A 26,537-nucleotide genomic window follows, 5' to 3' on the forward strand; every position below is an offset into this window, starting at 1 on the left:
GAAGGAAGGGGGAGGTGAATGGTGGAGGAGGGGTAGGGAGGTAGGGAGGGGGAGTACGAGTGGGGGGACGGGAGTGGGACCCACCCGAGTGACGGCCAATGAAGGGGGGGGGGCTCACGATGACCGCCAGGGGCGGGACTCGCAAGAGTGGCTTTCCACGTGGGGGGAGCGCCACTCATTAAAAAAATGCTTTAGATCCAGCTCGATGCCCGATTGGTCTGGGTCCCAGTGGGGGGGGGGGGGGGGGGGGGAGAAGGGCGCATCGCCCCCGCTCTTCCCGCTGAAATAAACTGCCTTCTCCTTCGAGCTGCATGAGGCGTCGGCAGAGGTTCCAACAAGATGGCCGTCGCCTTCGTTCACCGCCGCTCGGCGCTACACGCACGGCCCACAGGTAAGTAGCTTTCGCCGTCAACGGGTCCACGGATCGGTAGGGTTGCTGCGCTTATCACGGCCCCGGGGGGAACTCCCCGCCCGCCACTGTGTCCCGCCCACGGCCCCGGGGGACGCTCCCTGCCCACCAACGGGTGCACGGATCAGCGCGGAACGGCCCCGGGGGACACTCCCGTTGATCTGATACGCGAGATGGCCGCCGGATCCCCAACGCGTCCGTGCTTCCGCAGTTGGGGCCTGTTGATGTTGAGAGGGGATGGGTTGTGTGAGTGGGGGTTGGGGTGGGGGGCAGTGGAGGGGAGGAGTGGGGGTGGGAAGGGGTAGTGGAGGGGGGGGAGTGGTGTGGGGAGGGGGAAGGAGAGTGGGGGTGGGCAGGGAGGGGAGAGGGCGAGTGGGGGTGGCGGGGAGGGATGAGGCTTTGGGTCCGCGGCTCGCTCTGGCTGCTCGGGGCTGAGGTGAGTGGCTCCCTCTCCCCTTCCCTGTCCCCCCTCGCCCGGCAACGGGCTTCGTCAGTTGGAGAGGGTTGCCGGGCCCGCAGGATCGTCAGTTGGGGAGGGATGCCCCAGGAGAGGCCCGCAGGAGAGATTTGGGCCCAACGGGTCCACCTCAGACTAGTAATCACTTCACTTAGAAATAGTGAATTCTATGAAACTCCACTGTACATTTCTGTCCAGTCCAAAAAACTTTTCACTTGTCTGTTTCCTCTTAATTTCTGATTTACCATTTTCTATCCGTGCTTTTACAGATTCTTTTATTCCATCAACTTCAATTTCAACGTTGTCTATTTTATGACTCTGTATCCAATGTATTTTTGAAGTTTTTACACATATTAACACCATTTTTTTCATCAACCCTCTTTGTTAATTCATCAAATAGTTAATGAAGTAACCTAATAATACTTTGCTCTCTCTGACCAATATACATATACTAGTGACTGTTAATTCTGTTCTTGCAATTAAACTGACTAATCTCTGGTTACTGACTTAATCCCAACAACCTATTTTGAATTTATTACGCCATTGAAATTTTCCAGTCATACAAACAGTATAGTACAAAAATAGAAATAAAGCCCACCACATCCAAGCTGATCTTTCTGCTTATCTATGTTAATTCCATTGGCGTGCATTAGATCTGTATCCTTTTAGGCCCTGCATATTCAAGTGCTTGTCTAAATGAGTCTTAAATATGTTTTAACAGACCTAGGTTACTATGAAGCTATTGATGTTTGGAAGAACATGGCCAGGAGCTCTGCAACTGTTTTTCCTTTACTTCCCTCAGCAACATAGGATCCTTCCCAACGTGTTGTGGTTATTTATTTATTTTATGTGGAACTAACACATTGAATATCTCCTCCATCGCTTTTTAAATCTATCCAAAATCGCAATCACCTTTTGATTTGCTTCTATTTTGCTGAATAATGTAAAGTGCTTAGTCATTCCTCAGCTGAGCCCCTATGTCTCCACAAATTAATTTCCCCTTTGGTCTTTGATTAGCCACACATGTAGTCTTGGAATCCCTTTCCTGTTCACATGCTGAAAGAATATGTTAGAATTTCCTTCTATATGTTTGCTGCCAATCTTTTCTCAGGATCCATCTCTGCTTTCTTTTTTTATTTTCTCCATGTACTTTCTGTAATTAACTGTGTTAATCTGCTCTCTTATGTTCTTTTATTCTGCTCTGTATCATTTTCCATCTTTTTGGATCCCTGATTTTTGGTGTCCCTACTCTTCTCCCTCATGGAAATGTACTCAAATTGTAATCGAAATATCTCCACTTTATGGCCTCCCATTGTTATGGTTTGCCTGTCATGGCTAATAAGAGAAGGATCACATGTGGACAAGATGTGCAAAGTGGGTAAACACAAAATGCTGGAGTAACTCAGCAGGTCAGGCAGCATTCCAGGAGAGAAGGAATGGGTGACGTTTCGGGTCGTGATCCTTCTTCAGACTGATGTCAGTGGAGGGAGCGGGACGAAAAACATGCAAAGTCGGTACAGATTAAAATGGAGTGGAGCCACAAGAGAGTTGCCTAATAATCTCAGGCTTACTGCCTGTGCCACGCGATAGTGAGAATAGGAATGGAGTGAGGTGGAGGATAAATACGTGGCTGAGGAACTGGTGCAGGGAGCAGGGTTTCAAGTTTCTGGATCATTGGGACCTCTTCTGGGGGAAGTATGACCTGTACAAAAAGGACGGGTTGCATCTGAACCCGAGGGGAACCAATATCCTGGCGGGGAGATTTGCTAAAATAACTGCGGAGACTTTAAACTAGTACGGTTGGGGGGAGGGACTCAAACACAGATAGCTAATAGGCAGTGTGTGAGGCAGGAGGCAGAAAAGGGAAACACTCAGACCCAATATGTAGGAGAGAAAGAAGGGAAAAGAAATAAACTGAGAATAAGAAATGATGGGTCCCTTAAATGTGTATATTTTAATGCTAGGAGCATTGTAAGAAAGGTGGATGAGCTTAGAGCCTGGATTGACATCTGGAAGTATGATGTTGTGGCGATCAGTGAAACATGGTTGCAGGAGGGTTGCGATTGGCAATTAAATATTCCAGGATTTCATTGTTTCAGATGTGATAGAATCGGAGGGGCAAGAGGTGGGGGTGTTGCATTGCTTGTCAGGGAGGATATCACAGCAGTGCTTTGGCAGGACAGACTAGAAGGCTCGATTAAGGAGGCTGTTTGGGTGGAACTCAGAAATGAGAAAGGTTTAGCAACACTTATAGGGGTGTATTATAGACCGCCAAATAGGGAACGAGAATTGGAATTGGAATTGGCAAATATGTAAGGAGATAGCAGATATTAGTAGTAAGCACAGAGTGGTGATTGTGGGTGATTTCAATTTTCCGTATATAGACTGGGAATCACATTCTGTTAAAGGGCTGGATGGTTTGGAGTTTGTAAAATGTGTGCAGGATAATTTTTTGCAGCAATACGTAGAGGTGCCTACCAGAGAAGGGGCAGTGTTGGACCTCCTGTTAGGAAATGAGATGGGTCAGGTGACGGAGGTATGTGTTGAGGAGCACTTTGGGTCTAGTGATCATAATGCCATTAGTTTCAATATCATTATGGAGAAGGTCAAATCTGGACCAAGGGTTGAGATTTTGGATTGGAGAAAGGCTAATTTTGAGGAGATGAGAAAGGATTTAAAAGGAGTGAAATGGAAATTGTTGTTTTATGAAAAGGATATAATAGAGAAATGGAGGATATTTAAAGGTGAAATTTTGAGAGTACAGAGTCTTTATGTCCCTGTTCGGTGGAAAGGAAAGAATAATAATTTGAAAGAGCCGTGGTTTTCCAGGGAAATTGGACACTTGGTTCGGAAAAAGAGGGAGATATACAATAAATATAAGCGGCAGGGAGTAAATGAGGTTCTTGAGGAATATAAAGAATGTAAAAGGAATCTTAAAAAGGAAATTAGAAAAGCGAAAAAAAGATATGAGGCTGCTTTGGCAAGTAATGTAAAAGTAAACCCCAAGGGGTTCTACAGATATGTCAATAGCAAAAGGATAGTGAGGGATAAAATTGGTCCATTAGAGAGTCAGAGTGGACAGCTATGTGCTGAGCCGGAAGAAATGGGGGAGATATTAAACAATTTCTTTTCTTCGGTATTTACCGAGGAGAAGGATATTGAATTATGTGAGGTAAGCGAAACAAGTAGAGTAGTGATGGAAATTAGGATGATTAAAGAAGAGGAGGTACGGACACTTTTGAAGAATATAAAAGTGGATAAGTCTCCAGGTCCTGATAGGATATTCCCTAGGACATTGAGGGAAGTTAGTGCAGAAATAGCAGGGGCTATGACGGAAATATTTCAAATGTCATTAGAAACAGGGATGGTGCCGGAAGATTGGCGCATTGCGCATGTTGTGCCTTTGTTTAAAAAAGGTTCTAAAAGTAAACCTAGCAATTATAGACCTATTAGTTTGACGTCTGTGGTGGGAAAATTAATGGAAAAGATACTTAGGGACAATATATATAATTATTTGGATAATCAAGGCCTGATTAGAAACAGTCAACATGGATTTGTGCCTGGAAGGTCATGTTTGACTAATCTTCTTGAATTTTTTGAAGAGGTTACCAGGGAAATTGATAAGGGCAAGGCTGTGGATGTTGTCTATATGGACTTCAGTAAGGCATTTGACAAGGTTCCACATGGAAGGTTGATTAAGAAGGTTAAATCGTTGGGTATTAATAGTGAGGTTGCAAGATGGATTCAACAATGGCTGAATGGGAGATACCAGAGGGTAACGGTTGACAATTGTATGTCAGGTTGGAGGCCCCAAGGATCTGTGTTGGGTCCACTGTTGTTTGTCATTTACATTAATGATCTGGATGATGGTGTGGCAAATTGGATTAGTACATATGCAGATGATACTAAGATAGGTGGAGTAGTTGATAGTGAGGTAGATTTTCAAAGTCTACAGAGAGACTTGGGCCTTTTGGAAGGGTGGGCTGAAAGATGGCAGATGGAGTTTAATGCTGATAAGTGTGAGGTGCTGCATTTTGGTAGGACAAATCAAAATAGGACGTACAGGGTAAATGGTAGGGAATTGAGGAATGCAGTGGAACAGAGGGATCTGGGAATAACTGTGCATTGTTCCCTGAAGGTGGAATCTCATGTGGATAGGGTGGTGAAGATGGCGTTTGGTATGCTTGCCTTTATAAATCAGAGCATCGAGTATAGAAGTTGGGATGTAATGTTGAAATTGTACAGGGCATTGGTGAGGCCGAATCTGGAGTATGGTGTGCAGTTCTGGTCGCCAAATTATAGGAAGGATGTCGACAAAATGGAGAGGGTACAGAGGAGATTTACTAGAATGTTGCCTGGGTTTCAGCACTTAGGCTACAGAGAGAGGTTGAACAGGTTGGGTCTTTATTCTTTGGAGCGTAGAAGGTTGAGGGGGGACTTGATAGAGGTTTTTAAAATTATGAGAGGGACGGACAGAGTTGACGTGGGTAGGCTTTTCCCTTTGAGAGTGGGGAAGATTCCAACAAGGGGACATAGCTTCAGAATTGAGGGACAAAGGTTTAGGGGTAACATGAGGGGGAACTTCTTTACTCAGAGGGTTGTGGCTGTATGGAATGGGCTTCCGGTGGAAGTGGTGGAGGCTGGCTCGATTTTATTATTTAAGAGTAAATTGGATAGGTATATGGATAGGAGGGGATTGGAGGGTTATGGTCTGAGTGCAGGTAGATGAGACTAGGTCAGGGAGAATGGTCGGCGTGGACGGGTAGGGCCGGACAGGCCTGTTTCCATGCTGTAGTTGTTATATGTTACATATGTTATATGTTAGTTGCAGATGGTGGAATGCTGTTTGGGTTTCACAGCAAAAAAATGTATAAAAATATCCTTTAATAAAATCTGACAAACTTTATGGAGGGCACTGTAGAAAGCAGGAAACTACAGGTCGGATTTTAATATATTTTTGTAGGGCAAATGCTATTTATAGCAGGGCATTTTAAAAATTCCTGGTAATAGACAAGAGACAATAGGTGCAGGAGTAGGCCATTCGGCCCTTCAAGCCAGCACCGCCATTCACCGTGATCATGGCTGATCATCCACAATCAGTACCCCGTTCCTGTCTTCTTCCCATATCCCTTGACTCCGCTATCATTAAGAGCTCTATCTAACTCTCTCTTGAAAGCATCCAGGGAATTGGCCTCCACTGCCTTCTGAGGCAGAGAGTTCCACGGCTTCACAACTCTCTGAGTGAAAAAGTTTTTCCTCATCTCCGTTCTAAATGGCCTACCCCTTATTCTTAAACTGCAGCCCCTGGTTCAGGACTCCCCCAACATTGGGAACATGTTTCCTGCCTCTAACGTGTCCAATCCCTTAATAATCTTGTATGTTTCAATAAGATCCCCTCTCATCCGTCTAAATTCCAGAGTATACAAGCCCATTCGCTCCAGTCTTTCAACATACACCAGTCCCGTCATTCCGGGAATTAACCTCGTGAACCTACGCTGCTCTCCCTCAATAGTAAAGGGGACAATCGCCTGTCCCACTTAGGCGAATTTAAGGCGACTAAGCTGTTGCCGACAGTTCGCCGGGGTGTCGCGGGCACGATCGTGAGGAGACTTCAAAGAATTGTAGTGGATCTCGGCGCTTCGCTGAGAAATCAACCGGATTTAAATTTCTTGGCGACAGCTGGCTTGTCGCCAGGTATCGTTGCTTATTGCGGGCGCTGTCGCATGCTGTCCCCAGGTTTGCTAGGTTGTCTTAGATGCATTTAGAAGCACGTAATATTAAATTAAGTAAAGTCATTTGAAGATACCATAAAATACTTGTGTTTAGCCAATTTCTTTACCGTCAGGATATTTGACAGGTAGATTGGAGGCGACAATTTGGCGGTCAGGTAAGCGTGGGAATTTTTGTGATGTTTATGGCCATCAGCGATTACATTTAAAGTAGGCTTCCAACCCAGATATGCAACCCAGAAACCAGATATGCATCTCCCATACATTTTCAAAGAATGCCCATACTCTGCACAAAAATCCATTTAACCACGTTTAAAATTAAATTTCTTAATACTGTTATTAGTAAACTGGAAGTCAATCCAGTTTATGCCTTGTTACCGTGAAGCTTGATTTTCAAAACTCTCAAGTAATTACAGACTTGTCAGTGATTTCAGCGAAAATTAGGATGCCGGAGAAGCATTGACAAGCATGGGAATTTGCGATGTTTCCGAAGACGGTGTAAACTCGACCTGACTTGGCATTGTCGTGGTCATTGTCGTAGGGTAAAAGAAAAATTTGCTGATCTGCTACGACTTTGACAGTCGCCACCAGTCGCCTAAGTGGGACAGGCCCTTAAGAATGTCCTTCCTCAAATTTGGAGACCAAAACTGCACACAATACTCCAGGTGTGGTCTCACTAGGGCCCTGTACAACTGCAGAAGGACCTCTTTGCTCCAATACTCAACTCCTCTTGTTATGAAGGCCAACATTCCATTAGCTTTCTTCACTGCCTGCTGTACCTACATGCTTACTTTCAGTGACTGCTGAACTAGGACACCCAGATCTCATAGTACTTCCCCTTTTCCTAACTTGACACCATTCAGATAATAATCTGCCTTCCTGTTCTTACCACCAAACTGGATAACCTCACATTTATCCACATTAAACTGCATCTGCCATGCATCTGCCCACTCAAACAACCTGTTCAAGTCACTCGGCATCCTCATAGCATCCTCCTCACACTTCACACTGCCACCCAGCTTTGTGCCATCTGCAAATTTGCTAATGTTACTTTTAATCCCTTCATCTAAGTCATTAATATATATTGTAAATAGCTGCGGTCCCAGCACTGAGCCTTGCGGTACCCCACTAGTCACTGCCTGCCATTCTGAAAGAGACGCATTTATCCCTACTCTTTGTTTCCTGTCTGCCAACCAATTTTCTATCCATGTCAGCACCCTACCCCCAATACCATGTGCTCTAATATTGGCCACTAATCTCCTATGTGGGACCTTATCGAAGGCTTTCTGAAAGTCCAAGTACACTACATCCACTGGCTCTCCCTTGTCCATTTTCCTAGTTACATACTCAAAAAATTCCAGAAGATTATTCAAGCATGATTTCCTTTTCGTAAATCCATGCTGACTTGGAACGATCCTGTTACTGCTATCGAAATGTTCCACAATTTGTTCTTTTATAATTGACTCCAGCATTTTCCCGATGTCAGGCTAACTGGTCTATAATTTCCTGTTTTCTCTCTCCCTCCTTTCTTAAAAAGTGGGATAACATTTAGCTACCCTCCAATCCACAGGAACTGATCCTGAATGTAAAGAACATTGGAAAATGATCACCAATGCATCCACAATTTCTAGAGCCACTTCCTTAAGTACCCTGGTATGCAGACCATCAAGACCCGGGGATTTAACAACCTTCAGACCCATCAGTTTACCCAACACCATTGTCAGCCTAATGTGAATTTCCTTCAGTTCGTCCGTCACCCTTGGATCTCTGGCCATTAGAACATCTGGGAGATTGTTTAGTGAAGACAGATCGAAAGTACCTGTTCAACTCGTCTGCCATTTCCTTGTTCCCCATAATAAATTCACCTGCTTCTGTCTTCAAGGGACCCACATTTGCCTTGACTATTTTTTTTCCTCTTCACGTACCTCAAGAAGCTTTTACTATCCTCCTTTATATTCTTGGCTAGCTTACCTTCGTACCTCATCTTTTCTCCCCGTATTGCCCTTTTAGTTATCTTCTGACGCTCTTTAAAAGAGTCCCAATCCTCTGGCTTCCCGCTCAACTTTGCTATGTTATACTTCTCTTTTATTTTTATACTGTCCTTGACTTCCCTTGTCAGCCACGGTCACCTCTTACTCCCCTTAGAATCTTTCTTCCTCTTTGGAATGAACTGATCCTGTATCTTCTGTATTATTCCCAGAAATACCTGCCATTGTTGTTCCAGCGTCTTCCCTGCTAGGGTCTCTTTCCAGTCCACTCTAGCCAGCTCCTCCCTCATGCCTCCATGGTCCCCTTTGTTCAACTGTAGTGCTGACACTTCCAATTTTCCTTTCTCTCTCTCAAATTGTAGATTAAAACATCATATTATGATCACTACCTCCTAATGGCTCTTTTACCTTGAGTTCCCTGATCAAATCCGGTTCATTTCCCCAACACTAAATCCAGAATTGCCTTCTCCCTGGTAGGCTCTAATACAAGCTGGAGGCAAAATCAATATGTTTTTGTGATAAAGGAAATCATGGGTTTTGATAATAATATGCCTTTATCGTCATTGTACAGTATTGTTTTATCAATTTGTTGGGAGTTCATTGAAAAGACAACATATCCTGTGGATACACAGAAACTGATGAATGTACTAAACTCAGATTTCTGGAAGGCATATGAAAAATTGTTATAATGTAGAAAATAAAAGCTCATGGTGTAGGAGGTAACCCATTGGAATGGATTGGAATTGCCAGGGGAATTCAGTCATGAATATATTCTTTAATTGTATAGAACATTGACAAGACAACAGAAAACAAGATTGGTTCCCATATATAGGTAGGGATATTAACGCATTGGAAGTAGTTGGGGACATACTAAACCACTGGCTGGGTTGTCTCATGAGGAATAGTTGGACAGGATGGGCTTGTATCCACTGAGTAATGAACTGAGGTCACTTGTTGGAAACATACAATATCCCAAGGGTATTGTATGTAGATGTAGACAGAGAAATTCCTCTTTTGGTAAAACCTAGGGGCTGTAGTTTAAAAACAAATGGTTGCCCTTTTAAGGCAGAGAGGAGACAACATTTATTTCTCTCAGCTTGTGATCTTTGGGACTTTCTTGCTTAATCTTTGGCTATTTTTAAAAAGCAGGGGCAGAAAGATACTGCAATAGTAAAGGGGGGGGGGGGGGGATGTTAGCACAGAAGGAAAACCAAAGCAGAGGCTACAGTGGATTTAGCCAAGATCTTATTCAATTATGTTGTAGGCTCAAGAGGGCTACACGCACGCCTACACCTGACAAGCTATGCATTTTGTGTACCACTGAAGCAGATAGTGCACTCCAATCACAATCAATAAAGAAGGTTGTTATGACACTGATTAGAACTGTCTAGGGGATTTCATGGACAGTTGAAAAAGATCCGTAAAAGCTTATAAAAGCAATATGGAAGTTAGAGAAGCTGAAAGATCCCCAAACATTTTAGACAAAAGGGTGCCGTTTGGACAGAGTACAAATGTGGGCTTACATTTTGTACCTTTAAGTGAACAGTTTATAACATCCAGCGGATAATAGCATGGGCATGGCGCCAAAATGATTTTATCGATTGGATCCTCCCCTCCATTTATAATTACGCAAAATCATATATGAAGGGGGTAAACACAATGTTAATGCAAAATAATATGCAGTTTCTTGGGATTCCTCGTGTGAACAATTACCCATATCCAATTCCCTATTGCGACGTCTCTCACCAAACCGAGTTTTTTCCCCTTGTTTCCGTACTTTCTCCGATTTGGCGCCAGAGTGCCAGAATTTTGGCGGTTGTTTAGCAAAAAGCGGGCAAGAACCACTAACTAAAACGTGTTCCATTGAATCCGTTCAGATCCACAGGCCGAAAATAGTGGTTGGAAAATCATTACACATACAATTTTAACAATTATTTGATTGATAGTGACGTTTGACATTGAATGGAAACACTCTTCTCTTGAACTTTATTAATGATAATTTGCAAACGTTCTTCCAAAACAAACAACCTCGCGATATGTAAAGAATAACCAATCATCCTTGTGTTAAATGTTTTCCAGGCAGATTCATAAATAACTGATAAAAACCTGGCAGAACTGAGTTGAAAACTGCAATAAATAAAACATCGATTTTCTTACCTAGACACAAACTTTTAAAAGCCAACAGTAGCTCATTTCAGTTTTAAATTGCCCGTCCAATCTTCAGTTATTTTGACATAAACAAATTACCGTTTCACTTAATGTACTTTGTTAACTGGTGCAAAGAAAGAGTCGAATTGGACCCAAAGTCTCATTGAATTTTCATGTTTTCTCGTACAATAAGCATAAACGAAAGAATTTGATGCTTTCGATATGACTGCAATTAATATTTTTTGAAAAAATGTGGAAATGATGTATCATCGAAACTAGCAATTCTTCCATTTAAACTTTCAAACTTGGTTTTGGCATTTCCCTCAAGCTATTTTTTGACTAAATTTGTTTTATAGTGAACACTTAAACTATCTAAATAGAAGAACGTTAATAGTTTTAATTTACCTGAGTTTTTAAACGCATCCTTCTCGCTATTTGCGCACCTTTCCTGTGAAGCTGTTGGGGACTGAACGAAACGGAATGTAACAAAAACCACCGTGCAAGAGCCCTCGCACACCCTGCCCCACCCCCGTCAATCCTTCAAACTGCAATGCTGCTTGCAACCAATGGATGCAATACAAAAAAACAAACAAATAGTTGCCTTTTTTGCTTTATTATCACTACATATTAAAAAAAACAAAGAATTTGTTTTTACAGTGGAAGCATTCTATTATTTGCAGAATGCTGATTCACAATAATTGTCAAGAACCGCTGCCTTTTTGAGTGCATTGTCGGCCTGCACCCGTGTGGCCCTGGGCGTGAGCGCACCTCTCGCTGAGCTCAGTCCCAGGCGCGAGCTCGCGAGTGAATGAATGTTAACGGTCGCCTGTTCGATGTGCTTTGCGCCCCTTGCCAAGCTGCCGAATGCTTGGAGCTTTGTTTGGGGCCCACGCACTAAGTAATTCCTCCCCGATCCCCAACCTTTGCTCACTTCTGGCTCTCTGTCTTCCTTGCTCTCAGTCAGCCAGTCACTGGGGTAACCAGCTCAGCGTTGTAATGGATAAATCTGGGAATTCTGAGATTGAAATGGCGGACAGGAGAAATGATTCTGGTGTGTAAATTTGCTTATATTGACCTATTAATTAATTTAATTTGTATTCAGGTGCTTTCCCCTTGAACTCTTGGAAACAACACCCTGTCAAATAATTCAACAACTGTGTCGGATAAATTTCGTTTGACTACCGCAGCGCTTTTAAATTCGTTTGTTAGCACAACATCAGTTCTTACCGTGTTTTAATTTGGGGGAAAATATTCGAGAACGTATTCAAATGTTACTTCTGTATGCAAGAAATATTCCAATTAAAGAAATGACAAGCAATGTAGATCCAAGAATGTGTGGAAATTCGGTTTGTTTACAGTTTGGTCCACTGATGTGATGAAGGTACGAATGCCACTAAGAGTGAGAAGATGTTTTGCTGCATTTTAGTTGCATACCAGTACATTTCTCATGTCCGTGTACCTTCAGTCCGCCAGCAGCCTCTGTTTAGCTTGTAATGTGATTGGTGGTGGTGCATTTTGTTTTAAAACGAATGACTGGCTGCACAGTTTCTTTAAATGTCCTTATAATTGATCGTTTCTCAGTAATACATCAATTTGTGTGCCAGTGTATATTTATATTCCCTTTTGACTAATATAAATTTCATTCTCATCAGGGAACATTTTTTTAAAGAATAATAGTTAATAAGGGAACTGTCCTGAAATAAAAGTATAGGTGTGTTCAGAATTAAATCATCCTAAGTGTACTATACAATATTTTTCACTGGAAAAACTGTAATCTCGTTCTGATTGACCTAAACATTCATTCTGTTTTTATCTTTACAGATGCTGCCTGACTCACATTTAACACATTTTCTATTTTTATTTCAGATTTACAGCATTTTAACTTTAATACAGTTAAATTTTAAATAAACATTGCCTTACAATTTCTAGAACGAGTTGTTAGCATAAGCAACGAGCAATGATAGCATGAAAACAAAATACTGTAGCTGCTAGAAATAAGAAGTATTCAACAGATCAGGCTGCATTTATGGAGAGAAAAGCAAGATTAATCTTTCAGTTCAATTTCTCTTCAGTTGAATTTGTCAATGATGAACTTATTAGGTATATTTGTGTCATGGATTTCTTCTGTGAGATCTGAAATCTGTAAATCACAAAATGTTTATTTGTGCAAAAAATAATTAATGACTTCTGCCTTAGTTCTGTTCAAGGAGAACTAAGTTCTCCAATGTTTCCCCCTCTACCCTCAAGCTCTGTGCCGAACAACTGGCACCAGTCTACACAGACATTTTCAACCAGTCTCTGCAAACCTGCACTGTCCCTGCCTGCTTCAAAGTCTCCATTATTGTTCCTGTACCCAAAAAGCCAAGGATTACTGGTCTTAATAACTACAGGCCTGTCACACTGACCTCTGTAATCACAAAGACCCTTGAAAGACGTGCTGGCCCAGCTGAAAAATATCACAAACCCCCTGCAGTTTACATACTGGGCCAATAGATCGGTGGATGACGCAATCAACTTAGGCCTGCACTTTATCCTCCAGCACCTAGACCACCAGGGGACCTATGCAAGGATTTTGTTTGTGGATTTTAGCCAGATCTGTGCCAGAGCTACTACACTCCAAACTCTCTCAGTTGACTGTGCCTGAACCCTCTGCCAGTGGATCACCAACTTCCTGACAGACAGGAAGCAGCATATGAGGCTGGGAAAGCACATCTCAGACCCGTTGACCCTCAGCATAGGAGCACCACAGGGCTGCGTACTCTCCCCTCTCCTTTACTCTCTCTACACCAATGACTGCACTCCTCTGTCAAGCTTCTCAAGTTTGCGGACAACACAACCCTGATTGGACTGATCCAGGTTGGGGAGGAATCTGCCTACAGACAGGAAGTGACACAGCCGGTGTCCTGGTGCCTTCGCAACAACCTGGAGTTCAATGCTCTTAAGACAGTAGAATTGATTGTAGACTTTAGGAGAGCTCCCCCTCCCCTCCCCCGACCCCCCCCATTGACGAACTGTACACTGCAAGGGTCAGGAAACGAGTGGGTGAGATCATCTCTGACCCCTCTCACCCTGGCCACAAACTCCTTGAAGCACTTCCCTCTAGAAGGCGACTCCGGACTGTCAAAGCCGCCACAGCCAGACATAAAAACACCTTTTTTCCACAAGCAGTAGCTTAACTTAACAACCAAAAGTCTGTAGCCTCATTTTGCCCTGGTATTTTATTTCATTCTTCACATGTATAAATTATAATGTTTTATTCTTAATTGTTTACTGTATGTCGTATTGTTACTTGCGAGCAAAGCACCAAGGCAAATTCCTAGTATTGGGAATCTTACTTACTTAGGGCCCCTCGGTCATGGCTGACCATGGATGATGCATCCTAGTTGGCTGCTTGCTCCACACCTTGGCTAGAGCAGCATCGCTTGTGGCTGAGGAGACCAATGCGGGAGTGACAGTCTCTATCACAAAGGTCACATTTGTGTGTGGACTCTGGTCTGTTGAAGTTGCTGCGCTCCTTTCTGTGAGCCTGCTTTTCTGCCGCTGCGTTCATCAGTTTCTCTTCCCCCGTTTGAGATGTTGGTTCAGAGTACCTCTCCACCTCGTATGGTCAGCTGCAAGGCTCTCCCAGGACTCCACATCGATGTCGAGCACCTTCAAATCTCTCTTGCAAACGTCCTTGTAACCTAGTTGGGGGCGGCCGATGATTCTCCTCCCAGATGTTAGCTCTCCATACAGGATGTTTTTTGGAATATGGCCATCCTCTATGCGGTGGACATGGCCCAGCCACCTGTGCTGCCTGAGTAGAGTGTACATACTCGGAAGGCCAGCGCGAGAAAGAATCTCGGCGTTGGACACTGTCTTGCCAGGATATACCCAGGATACGGCGGATGCTTCTCAGGTGGAAGGTGTTGAGTCTTCTCTCCAGTCTGGCATATGTAGTCCATGTCTCACTGCTGTACAGCAGCGTGCTGTTGACTCAGGCGTTGTAGACTGCTCTCTTTGTCTTCACTGTCAGCTTTGGATTGGTCCACACTCGAGTTGTGAGGCTAGCGAGAGTTGTAGCTGCCTTCCCGATCCTCTTGTTAATCTCTGTGTCCAAGGAGAGGTTGTTGGTGATGGTGGAGCCGAGCTATGTGAACTGATGGACGGCATCAAGTTCGTAGTCGTCGATGGTGATGACAGGCGGTGCCTCTGTATCCTGTCCCAGGACGTTCGTCTTCTTCAGGCTGATGGTCAGCCCAAAGTCCTTGCAAGCCCGACAGAAGCGGTCTATCAATGACTGTAGTTCCTGCTGGGTGTGGGACACAACTGCTGGGTCATCGGCGAACAACATGTCTCTGATGAGAGCTTCACGTACTTTTGTCTTGGCTCGGAGGCAGGTGAGGTTGAAGAGCCTGCCGTCTGATCTAGTACGCAGGTAGATCCCCTCTATTGCGGTGCCGAAGGCATGTTTCAGGAGCAGAGCGAAGAAAATCCCAAAAAGTGTGGGAGCGAGGACGCAGCCTTGTTTGACACCACTGCGTATGTCGAACGGCTCCGAGAAACTGCCATTGAACTGCACTGTCCCCTTCGTGTTGATGTGGAAGGATTCTATCATGCTCTGCAGTTTTGGTGGGCAGCCGATCTTTGGCAGAGCCTTGAATAGGCCATCTCTGCTGACGAAGTCAAACGCCTTGGTGAGGTAAATGAAAGCAATATACAGGGGCATCCGCTGTCAATATACAGGGGCATCCGCATCCATCATCAGCAGCATCCCCAGCAATGAAGAACTTGTTCTCTTGGGCGACTTCAATGCCAGAGTGGGCGCAGACCACGAATCGTGGTCTTCCTGCCTTGGGCAGTTTGGTGTGGGCAAAATGAATGAGAACGGACAGCGACTGCTCGAACTGTGCACTTACCATGACCAGTGCATTGCCAACTCGTACTTCCAGACAGTCAAGCCCCAGCACGAGGAATCCTGGAGGCATCCACGCTTAAAGCATTGGCATCAACTGGATCTGATCCTAGTCAGATGTGCTGCCCTCAAGAACGTTCTCCACACACGCTCCTACCACAGTGCGGACTGCGACGCAGACCACTCCCTGGTGTGTTGCAAAATCAGGCTGCAACCAAAGAGGTTACATAGAAAATAGGTGCAGGAGGAGGCCATTCGGCCCTTTGAGCCAGCACCGCCATTCATTGTGATCATGGCTGATCGTCCCCAATCAATAATCCGTGCCTGCCTTCTCCCCATATCCCTTGATTCCACTAGCCGCTAGAGCTCTATCTAACTCTCTTAAATCCATCCAGTGATTTGGCTTCCACTGCCCTCTGTGGCAGAGAATTCCACAAATTCACAACTCTCTGGGTGAAAAAGGTTTTTCTCACCTCAGTTTTAAATGGCCTCCCCTTTATTCTAAGACTGTGGCCCGTGGTTCTGGACTCACTCAACATTGGGAACTTTTTTCCTGCATCTAGCTTGTCCAGTCCTTTTATAATTTTATATGTTTCTATAAGATCCCCTCTCATCCTTCTAAACTCCAGTGAACTATCATACCAAGAAGCAGGGGAAACCCCGCATCGATATCAGCAAGATGCCCCATCCAGACCTCGTGCAACAGTTTGCAGAGGCTTTTGAGAGAGAACTTGGCACCTCGTGTCCTGGAGACTCTGCAACAGAGAAGTGGGAAACTGCGGGACACCATGGAAACCAGAAGTGGGAAACTGCGGGACACCACCAACTGCGGCACAGCCTTGGCTAGCTTTGGGAAGAAGATTCCAAAGACACACGATTGGTTTGAGGCCAAATCGACTGAGATGACTCCCATCATCGAAGCCAAGCGCGCCGCCCTAGCCGAGTACAAGCGGTCAGCCAACGAGAAGAACCTGCAGATCCTCAGGGCTGCCAGGAGCAAGGCTCAGCAGACTGCCAGGTGTTGTGCCAATGAGTATTGGACACAGTTTAGTGAGGACATCCAGACGGCCGCCATAACGGGGAACATCAGGGGAATGTACGATGGCATTAAGAAGGCACTAGGACCAGTCCAGAGCATGACAGCCCCCCTCAAATCCTCCACTGGGGAAGTAATCACAGACAAATGCCAGCAGATTTGAGAGATGGGTGGAACACTACTCTGACCTCCACTCGAGAGAGAACATTGTGTCCCCCTCAGCCCCTGACGCCATCGAGTGCCTGCCGACTATGGATGAGTTAGATGGAGAGCCGACGGTAGAAGAGCTCAGCAAGGCCACTGACAGCCTGGCCTCAGGCAAGGCCCCAGGCAGCGAAGGGGTTCTCCCTGACCTGATCAAGCACTGCAAGACTACCTTACTGCTTCCTTTGCATGAAGTCCTCTGCCAGTGCTGGCAAGAAGGAGCTGTACCGCAGGACATGAGGGATGCCACAATCATTACCTTCTACAAGAACAAGGGCGAGAGAAGCGACTGCAACAGAGGCATCTCCCTCCTCAACATCGTCGGTAAGGTCTTTGCTCGGGTCATCTTAGTTTTGAGTTTTGTTGCAGCTGGTCTTTTTGACCTTTTCTACTACAGAGATGTGGAGTAGAGTCATATAATGGTATCAGGCTAACAATATTTCTTATGTTTGCTTGGATTCTTCCAATTTACAATGCTAATATAATCTGAATAAATTAGATATATTGGAAAAAGTAGATCTGAGGAACCTGGTAATCAAATCAGACAATTTTAGGAAAAATTGTAAAGAAAGTACACTGACTCGCTTTGCATTTTCTAAGCAAAAATATCTGGACTATGAAAAGTTTATAAATTTTTCTACATGACACCACTTCAGCATGGAGTCAACTAGCTACTTCTGAGATCTGTTCCAATAAGAGTTGATGCAACAACCATCCACCTAAATCCCTTTTTAAGTGGTTAAATAGATAGCCATTACTCATAATTTAAAATATATAGGGTCTTTACAGGTAGCTATGCAGGTAGTGTTCAAAATACACCTCAGATAAAATCACATAGCAGAGGGATCTACGTGATATTATCTTAGGAGCAATATGAACATTTCGTTATTAACTCAAATCATTCATTTACATTTATTTGCCCAAGAATTGAATCACATAGCAAATTGTTTTTGAATCACATAGGCCATGTGTTTGAAATTGATTTAATCCAGAGTTGTGGTTTGAATCATGCCACTCAGGAATTTTAACTTAATACTTTCCATCATTTATGATCTCTACACAATTTCCATGTTTACACTTTTTGGAGCATTGCAGGAAAACTGGGACTTCATTTTCCCTGATGATACTTGCCATTTGGCAATATTGGCCCCACATGATCTAAAAAATCCAGGGCCAACGTGGAAGCCAGCAGAATAAGTAAAATACCTAGCCATATATTAGCTCCTCGCCTCTTTTGCCTCAGTCAGTGATCTCTGAACCCTTGATGTCCTCCAAACACGGTGATCCCTATCACCGTTAGCACTAACCAGTTCTCATTTTCTTGGTCTCTGTCTCCTTATTAAACCCCTCTACAGATCCTCTTCCTAATCTTGCTCCAGATTCTGATGGCAGAACATGCTGTCTTTCTGATCTCTTTTCCATTCCCTATTGCCTGGTGAATTTTCTTTCCGCTTATTGTTCTCCCACTACTACACCCCCTGTGCAATTCCATCCGCATTCACCTCCCTAACCAACAAACTGGCTTATCCCTTATCTCCTGCATGCTCCCTCCAACACAAGAAGACTGCACTTGAGTACTGCTAGTGCTGGCGTGTTAATGATCTGAGATAACAATTCTACTATTCCGATGACCTCCTGACCCAGCCTTAGGAATTGAGGATCGCATAACATATTTTTAAGTATGAAATTATGCAACGCCTACTCTTTTGTGATTGTAACCAAATGTTGATGCAGTGGGGAAATAACCAAAACAGTCACTATTACACTGTATATACATCATGGAAGTGGATGCAGTGGGCACTACAAACATAGAATTTAGGATATACAGTTGTTGGTTTTCCAATGGCCCAGAGTGAATATGTTTTGGTATTGACTTAACTTAAAACATTCTCATTGACAATCCACTGATTGATGTGAATGGAAGAGCCTCCCTCATGTTCATTATATATTTGCCAACAGTCTGGATCTTGGAATCTGAACCCTTTGGCCCACTGACGTTCTGCCAACCATCCTAATTCTAATAATTTTAATTTTTTGTATGTTAACATCTGATCTGCAGGAACTTGCTGTGACATTCTCAACTTTTATAAAATTGACTTCCTGATCCCATTCGAAATAAAAAGTTATGGATTGTTTCTGGATAACAAAGCTGACATCTTGCTCCTCTTTGAATAGTGTGAACGACAGAAATGGATTACCACAAAGAGGCTTTTTCCTCTATGAGACTCATCATTGAGAGTACTGGAATGTTGAAAGCAAGACTTTAAGATCTTGTAAAAGCTACATGAGACATTGCTTTCATCTCCAGAAAAGATATCAAGCTTATGTGCTGTGACAGCGCTCTCACCCTTGGATGTCACTCTGATCCCTATCACTGGCTAACTGATCAGGAGAGGCCAATCTGCATCCCATTCCTGGTAAGAGCTAAGTCCAATTAGCTTGAACCATTAGTTCAAGTGGTTGGACACTTGAACCTTGTCAGCCTACTCCTTATAAAACCCATGCTTTCAAATCAAAGGAGAGGAGGGACAGTGTATGCTATTTTAATAATGCAATTGTAAAGTGAGCCAATTACTTTACTGTGCCTTAACATTCTTGTTTCCCTGTGTGCATAGATGTGCTTTCATCATCTATTGTTGTATTTATATGTGCAATAATAGGGCCAGGATTATGTTGTGCAGAAGAGTTGTGGGTTTGAAGTATTTCTTCACATTCATTTTATAGAGGTAACTCTGAAATGCATATAAATGATTAAGACATTGATAACAACTAATTTTAATATATTTGAAAATGGCAAGTGGCATTGGCACAGTGCTTGGATAACTTTTAGAAGTGACTTAATGCATAATTGCATTTTTTCAAGTTAATTATCAATTTGCCAATTTGACATGATGTAACCAGTAAGAAAATCTTTCTGTTGATCATGTTTATTAATCTGAAATTAAAAGTTCTGGTTGGCATTTAGTGGGTTGTTTAAAGACTATTAACTACCTTTTGTTTCATATGACAAAATTACAAGCTAAAAATGTTGAGATGCTGCAGAATTAGTTAAATACCTTTTGTATTTTAATAGAAGGGTTTTTCACCTCTGCAGGTAGTGAAAATGGGGGTGAAGATACCGTAGTAGGGAATGTCAGTAAATTTCTTGTCATTCCCACTGGCTACTGTGGGCTTCCGAAGAAGGGACACTTAATATTTGATGCATGTTTTGAAAGTGGTAAGTCTAAAATTTGTCTTCAAATCTATAGTTTGTTTGTACAATGTTGTATTTGTGTTCTAACAGTGTCTGGTATCTGTAGGGAGTATGGACCCTTGCAAAATGTTGACACACTGATTATAAAACTTGTTAATTTGAATGAAGTTAAATAAAACAAAATGTAAACCATTCATCTTGCTAAAAGTCACAATCTAATTTTTTAAGCAAAGAAAATAACTTGTTTCATCAACGAATCATTAGCAACTTTAAAAGCCTGGTATAGTATTTAGATTCCCACAAGTATTTTCCAGCACTATCAGAGTTAAGGTTTCTGTGATAAAAAAAATCAAGAATTTGTACTCCACACTGTGATAATCTAATGTTGGATGGGAATTGGGATAACATTATACGAGGACTCCTATCCCTGGACACTTACAAGACAACCTAGTTTTATTATTACAGCAATGAATAAGTAGATGAAATAGTTACTTAAATTGTCTCCCCTTTGTATTAAATATATCCCCAAAGCACCCAAATTCCTAGAGGTAACACACACCCCACCTCCCCAACTCTTGTTCTCTAATCTGTATCTACTCCAACTCAAAAAATCTGCTCCCACCAGCAGATTCTCCTGGGATCCAATACTTCCCTCTTCCATTCTGGAAGCCTGTATGGACTAAACTTATACATCCCTTGTACCCCGGTAGTGTTGTCATGATCCCTGTCTCCGCATAGATTCCCCACATGCTGTTGGTATGTCCCCATTCCAAGGCATTCACTCCCTCCCACAGGCCTGACGTCCCGGGGTGACCTTTGGAAGGGAGAACGGGTTGGCACATTTCTGAATGTAAAGCACTGACAGCACTTTCTTCTTGGCTCTCTATTACCCTGTAAACTTGAACCCTAATAGATAGGCTGCATAAATAGTGGGAGATTTATAATCATTTTCTACATTTCTAGAAATAGAATTCTTGGCCGTCTCCCATCTGCCCTAAACCGCTGCATTTAATAGACAATAGACAATAGACAATAGGTGCAGGAGTAGGCCATTCAGCACTTCGAGCCAGCACCGCCATTCAATGCGATCATGGCTGATCACTCTCAATCAGTACCCCGTTCCTGCCTTCTCCCCATACCCCCTCACTCCGCTATCCTTAAGAGCTCTATCCAGCTCTCTCTTGAAAGCATCCAACGAACTGGCCTCCACTGCCTTCTGAGGCAGAGAATTCCACACCTTCACCACTCTCTGACTGAAAAAGTTCTTCCTCATCTCCGTTCTAAATGGCCTACCCCTTATTCTTAAACTGTGGCCCCTTGTTCTGGACTCCCCCAACATTGGGAACATGTTTCCTGCCTCTAACGTGTCCAATCCCCTAATTATCTTATATGTTTCAATAAGATCCCCCCTCATCCTTCTAAATTCCAGTGTATACAAGCCCAATCGCTCCAGCCTTTCAACATACGACAGTCCCGCCATTCCGGGAATTAACCTAGTGAACCTACGCTGCACGCCCTCCATAGCAAGAATATCCTTCCTCAAATTTGGAGACCAAAACTGCACACAATACTCCAGGTGCGGTCTCACCAGGGCCCGGTACAACTGTAGAAGGACCTCTTTGCTCCTATACTCAACTCCTCTTGTTACGAAGGCCAACATTCCATTGGCTTTCTTCACTGCCTGCTGTACCTGCATGCTTCCTTTCATTGACTGATGCACTAGGACACCCAGATCTCGTTGAACTCCCCCTCCTCCTAACTTGACACCATTCAGATAATAATCTGCCTTTCTATTCTTACTTCCAAAGTGAATAACCTCACACTTATCTACATTAAACTGCATCTGCCATGTATCCGCCCACTCACACAACCTGTCCAAGTCACCCTGCAGCCTTATTGCATCTTCCTCACAATTCACACTACCCCCCAGCTTAGTATCATCTGCAAATTTGCTAATGGTACTTTTAATCCCTTCGTCTAAGTCATTAATGTATATTGTAAATAGCTGGGGTCCCAGCACCGAACCTTGCGGTACCCCACTGGTCACTGCCTGCCATTCCGAAAGGGCCCCATTTATCCCCACTCTTTGCTTTCTGTCTGTCAACCAATTTTCTATCCATGTCAGTACCCTACCCCCAATACCATGTGCCCTAATTTTGCCCACTAATCTCCTATGTGGGACCTTGTCGAAGGCTTTCTGAAAGGCTTTGCGTGATTTATACATATTTCTATTTGTGGAAAGTATAGTTTCCATATCTGGCAGACAAAATTTGAAGGGGTTCAAATTCTTAGGTTTGAAATATTTTATACATGATTCTTGGTAGACCTTTGGCTTGCCAAATGAATTTTATTTCTAGTTGCCAATGACAAAATTAATGAATAGAATTGTTCATAATATTTACACTTCAGTCATTCTTCTGTCACTAAATACCACATGCTATTTTTGACTTACTTTCAATAAAATAAATGATGAGGAAATTTAACCCCAAAAAGTATGAGTTTTGGTTCTAGTAGATTTTTATGAGGATGTTGCCATTCCATGAGGGCCTGAGCTATAGGGAGAGGTTGACTTTATTCTTTGAAGTGCATGAGGCTTGGCGGTGATCTTATAGAGTTGTATAAAACCCTGACAGAATACATAGAGTGAATGCACAGTCTTTTACCCAGGGTAGGGGAATCAAGAGTTTTTTATTGTCATTTGTTCCAAAACAGAACAATTAAAATCTTACTTGCAGCAGCACAACATGGTACCATGTAAACACCATAATAAACAACAACAAAAAGTTCAATAGGTAAAAAAACAAACAAACAATAATAGTGAAAAGACAAAAACAGTGCCCCCCCCCTCCCCTCCCCTCCTTGCTCCCTTCAAGACCTGGCGTCTTGGTTGTTGCACATTAACAGTGGCTGTCAAACTCACTACTGGCCTCAATTTGTTTTCCTTCTGGATCTCTCTAGGCTTGCCAGAGAAAAAGCCGATATCTCCCAGAACTACAAATGCATGAGAATGGTGCCTGATGGGTTGTTTGCCAAGGCTAGAAGTGTTCACCACTTTTTGCAGTTTTCTTTCTCCCTGGGCATTCAAGTTGCCAAACCAGGCCATGATGCAACCAGCCTATACAGTCGTTATATAGCTAATGGCATGTTGACCTTCATTGTGAGAGAATTTGAGTTTAGGAGCAAGGAGGTTGTACAGGGTCCTGGGGAGACCACACCTGGAGTATTGTGTGCAGTTTTGATCTCCTAATTTGAGGAAGGACATTCTTGCTATTGAGGGAGTGCAGCATAGGTTCACCAGGTTAATTCCCGGGATGGCAGGACTGACATATGAGGAAAGAATGGGTCGACTGGGCTTGTATTCACTATAGAAGGATGAGAGGGAAATAGAAACATATAAAATTATTAAGGGATTGGACAGGCGAGATGCAGGAAAAATATTCCCCATGTTGGTGGAATCCAGAACCAGGGGTCACAGTTTATGAATAAGGCCATTTAGGACTGAGGGTTGTAAATCTGTGCCATTTTCTGTCACAGAAGGCAGTGGAGGCCAATTCACTGGAGGTTTTCAAGAGAGAGTTAGGTTTAGCTCTTAGGGCTAACAGAATCAAGGGATATGGGGAAAAAGCAGGAACGGCTAACTGATTTTGGATGGATCAGCCATGATCATATTGAATGGCAGTGCTGGCTTGAAGGGCCGAATGGCCTACTCCTGCACATATTTTCTCTGTTTCTACGTCTATGTATATATGTTAGTGTACACCTTTTAGACTTTCAAGAGAATATTTGAATATTTGTCAAATTCATCTATTTTCAAGAGAATATTTGTCAACATACAATCTCCTCAGTCTTCTAAGGAAGGTGTTAATGGGGTTTGTTTTTGATAGCATCAATGTGTGGGATAGTGTGGAAGAACCAGACACAAGTTTAAGGTGAAAGGGGAAAGATTGAATAGGAACCCGAGGGGCAACATTTTCACACACAGGATGGTTTGTATATGGAATGAGTGGGAAAGGAGGTAGTTGACCTCCATGCTATAGCAAAATTTAAAAGATATTTGGACAGGTACATGGATAGGAAAGGTATAGTGGGGTATGGGTCAAACATGGGCAGTTGGGACTTGCATAGATGGGGCATCGTGGTTGGCATGGGCAAATTGGGCCGGATGGGCTGTTTCCATGCTGTATGACTCTATCACCGCGCTATGATTAAATCTAGCAACACTTTGAGCACATCAGGAAGCTGGCTCTAATTTACTAACACCATGTCCAAATCCCTGAAAAAAACACTGGGTGCCCATTACATATATGCTAATCAGACAATTGGATCCATATTTCAATACAGTTTAGGTTCTGGCCATATCCATGGGCCTTGCCTGTCTCGTCACTAAAAGGAAGGCAAGCACATAATTGCAATTAAAGGAGATGTTTGGAATTAATGGAGATGCTGTCTAAATAGTATTTATGGCTACTGTCTTAACTGCTAATGAAAAGAAGAGTTTGTTAACAGTACTTTGTTGATAATTTACTTTCTGAAACATGTTAGGATGGATGTTGGTTTAGCTGCATTTGAATGAAGCTTGAACAAGATTAATATTTCTCTGCTAGCAGAAAAAATGGCCAGACCAGTTTTGTATTGAGAAGTCTGAGCTGGAAAACACAAGTGGATGCAGCTGGACGGAGGCATTAACTGTCTCACTGGTTTACTAGGAAAGGTTGTGTTTTCTTGAAATGTTGTAACAACAATATTTTGGTAAGCTAAGTTCCTTCTGTCAAATAGTGGCAGAAATTCTGCAGCTAATAAAAAGGCCTGCTCCCTTCAGGGCCTGGCATCTTGGTGGTTGCACATTAACAGTGGCTGTCAAACTCACTACTGCCCTCAATTTGTTTTTCCTTCTGGATCTCTCCAGGCCTGCCAGAGAAAAAGACAATATTTAGAACTACAAATGCATGAGAATGGTGCCTGATGGGTTGTTTGCCAAGGCTAGAAGTTATAGGAACTTTATCTGCAATGGTGCCAGTCAGAAGGAGAGTGATCTTGAATTGTTATCTTTGGGTGTCTTCTTACTGATGCAAAGCATTATTGTCTGCAGTCAAATGTTTGTATCGATAATTTGTGAACCACAGGGCTTTCTATCTATATGAAGTTAAAGTGAAATTATAAAATATTGCTACAGATATGAAAGTACTTACAACACAGAAACATGCCACTTATTGTCACATGTCCATGCCCATGCTTATGTTAGAGAAGAATGATCTCTTGCCTCTTTTCAGTTTCCTGGTAGTTGCCATGAAGCTTTCATCCTGTGGCTGTCTTAAGTTCATGACCTCTTTAAACCTGCAAGCACAATTAAGCGTTAGTTGCTTTCGACAAAAATATCCATCTCAAACTTTAGAAAAGTAAGTTTTACTTCTTTACGGTATATTTCATGGCCTCGTGATGTTTAAAAGTACATTACAGCCAATGAAATACTTTTTAACGCATAACCACTGTTGCAGAATATTTGACAGTTAATTTGTATTCAGCACACCCAGACCAACAATGGTGTGATAATGATTTTAGATGTTGGTAGAGGGACAAATATTGTCTGACTCCAGGAATAATTTCCAAGGTTTTTAATAATTAGGCAAGAATGATAATCCAATGGGATCTGCACATAATTGCATAGTGGTAAAGTTTGGAACAATGGATAAAACAGGGGGCATAATGTTTTGTGTGAATGGTTCTTCAATGGACAAAGACCAGGAGGAAGAAGACAGACTGGGCAATATAGCATCTACAGTTCATAGTGATGCAAGAAGATATCATTGAAATCCTGTGTTTGAAGCAGCCTGTCTGTCCTACCTGCAATCATGGTCTATTGTCAGAAGGCTTGCGAGCAGAATGTACACTCTTAAGGTATCACAAAATGCTGGAGTAACTCAGCAGGTCAGGCAGCATCTAGTAGAGAAGGAATGGGTGACGTTTCGGGTCGAGACCCTTCTTCAGACATGTCAGGGGGGCGGGACAAAGAAAGGATATAGGTGGAGACAGAAAGACAGTGGGAAAACTGGGAAGGGGGAGGGGAAGAGAGAGACAGAGGAACTATCTAAAGTTAGAGTAGTCAATGTTCATACCGCTGGGCTGTAAGCTGCCCAAGCGAAATATGAGGTGCCGTTCCTCCAATTTCCGTTGGGCTTCACTATGGCACTGGAGGAGGCCCATGACAGAAAGGTCAGACTGGGAGTGGGAGGGGGAGTTCAAGTGCTCAGGTTGAGGACATCAGGTTGGTTAAGATGAACTGAGTGAAGGTGATGAGCGAAACGATCGCTGAGCCTGCATTTGGTCTCGCCGATGTAGAGAAGTTGACATCTGGAACAGCAGATACAACAGATGAGGTTGGAGGAGGTGCAGGTGAACCTGTCTCACCTGGAAAGACTGTTTGGGTCCTTGGATGGAGTTGAGGTAAAGGGACTGGTGTTGCATCTCCTGCGGTTGCAGGG

General features: G+C 43.2%; 1 protein-coding gene across 1 annotated transcript in view; it reads left to right on the top strand.

Annotated features, from left to right (window-relative positions):
- The first annotated feature begins 339 nt into the window (after positions 1-339).
- The window catches only part of agbl4 (AGBL carboxypeptidase 4), a 318,402-nt gene continuing 292,204 nt past the window's right edge, over positions 340-26,537 (top strand). The window contains exons 1-2 of the mRNA XM_078408101.1: positions 340-391; positions 19,960-20,082. Of these exons, the coding sequence (XP_078264227.1) occupies positions 340-391; positions 19,960-20,082 (175 nt within the window). The remainder of the gene's footprint in view (positions 392-19,959; positions 20,083-26,537) is intronic.

This window comes from Rhinoraja longicauda, chromosome 11 (genome assembly GCF_053455715.1).
Source record: "Rhinoraja longicauda isolate Sanriku21f chromosome 11, sRhiLon1.1, whole genome shotgun sequence".
Classification (NCBI taxonomy): Eukaryota; Metazoa; Chordata; class Chondrichthyes; order Rajiformes; family Arhynchobatidae; genus Rhinoraja; species Rhinoraja longicauda.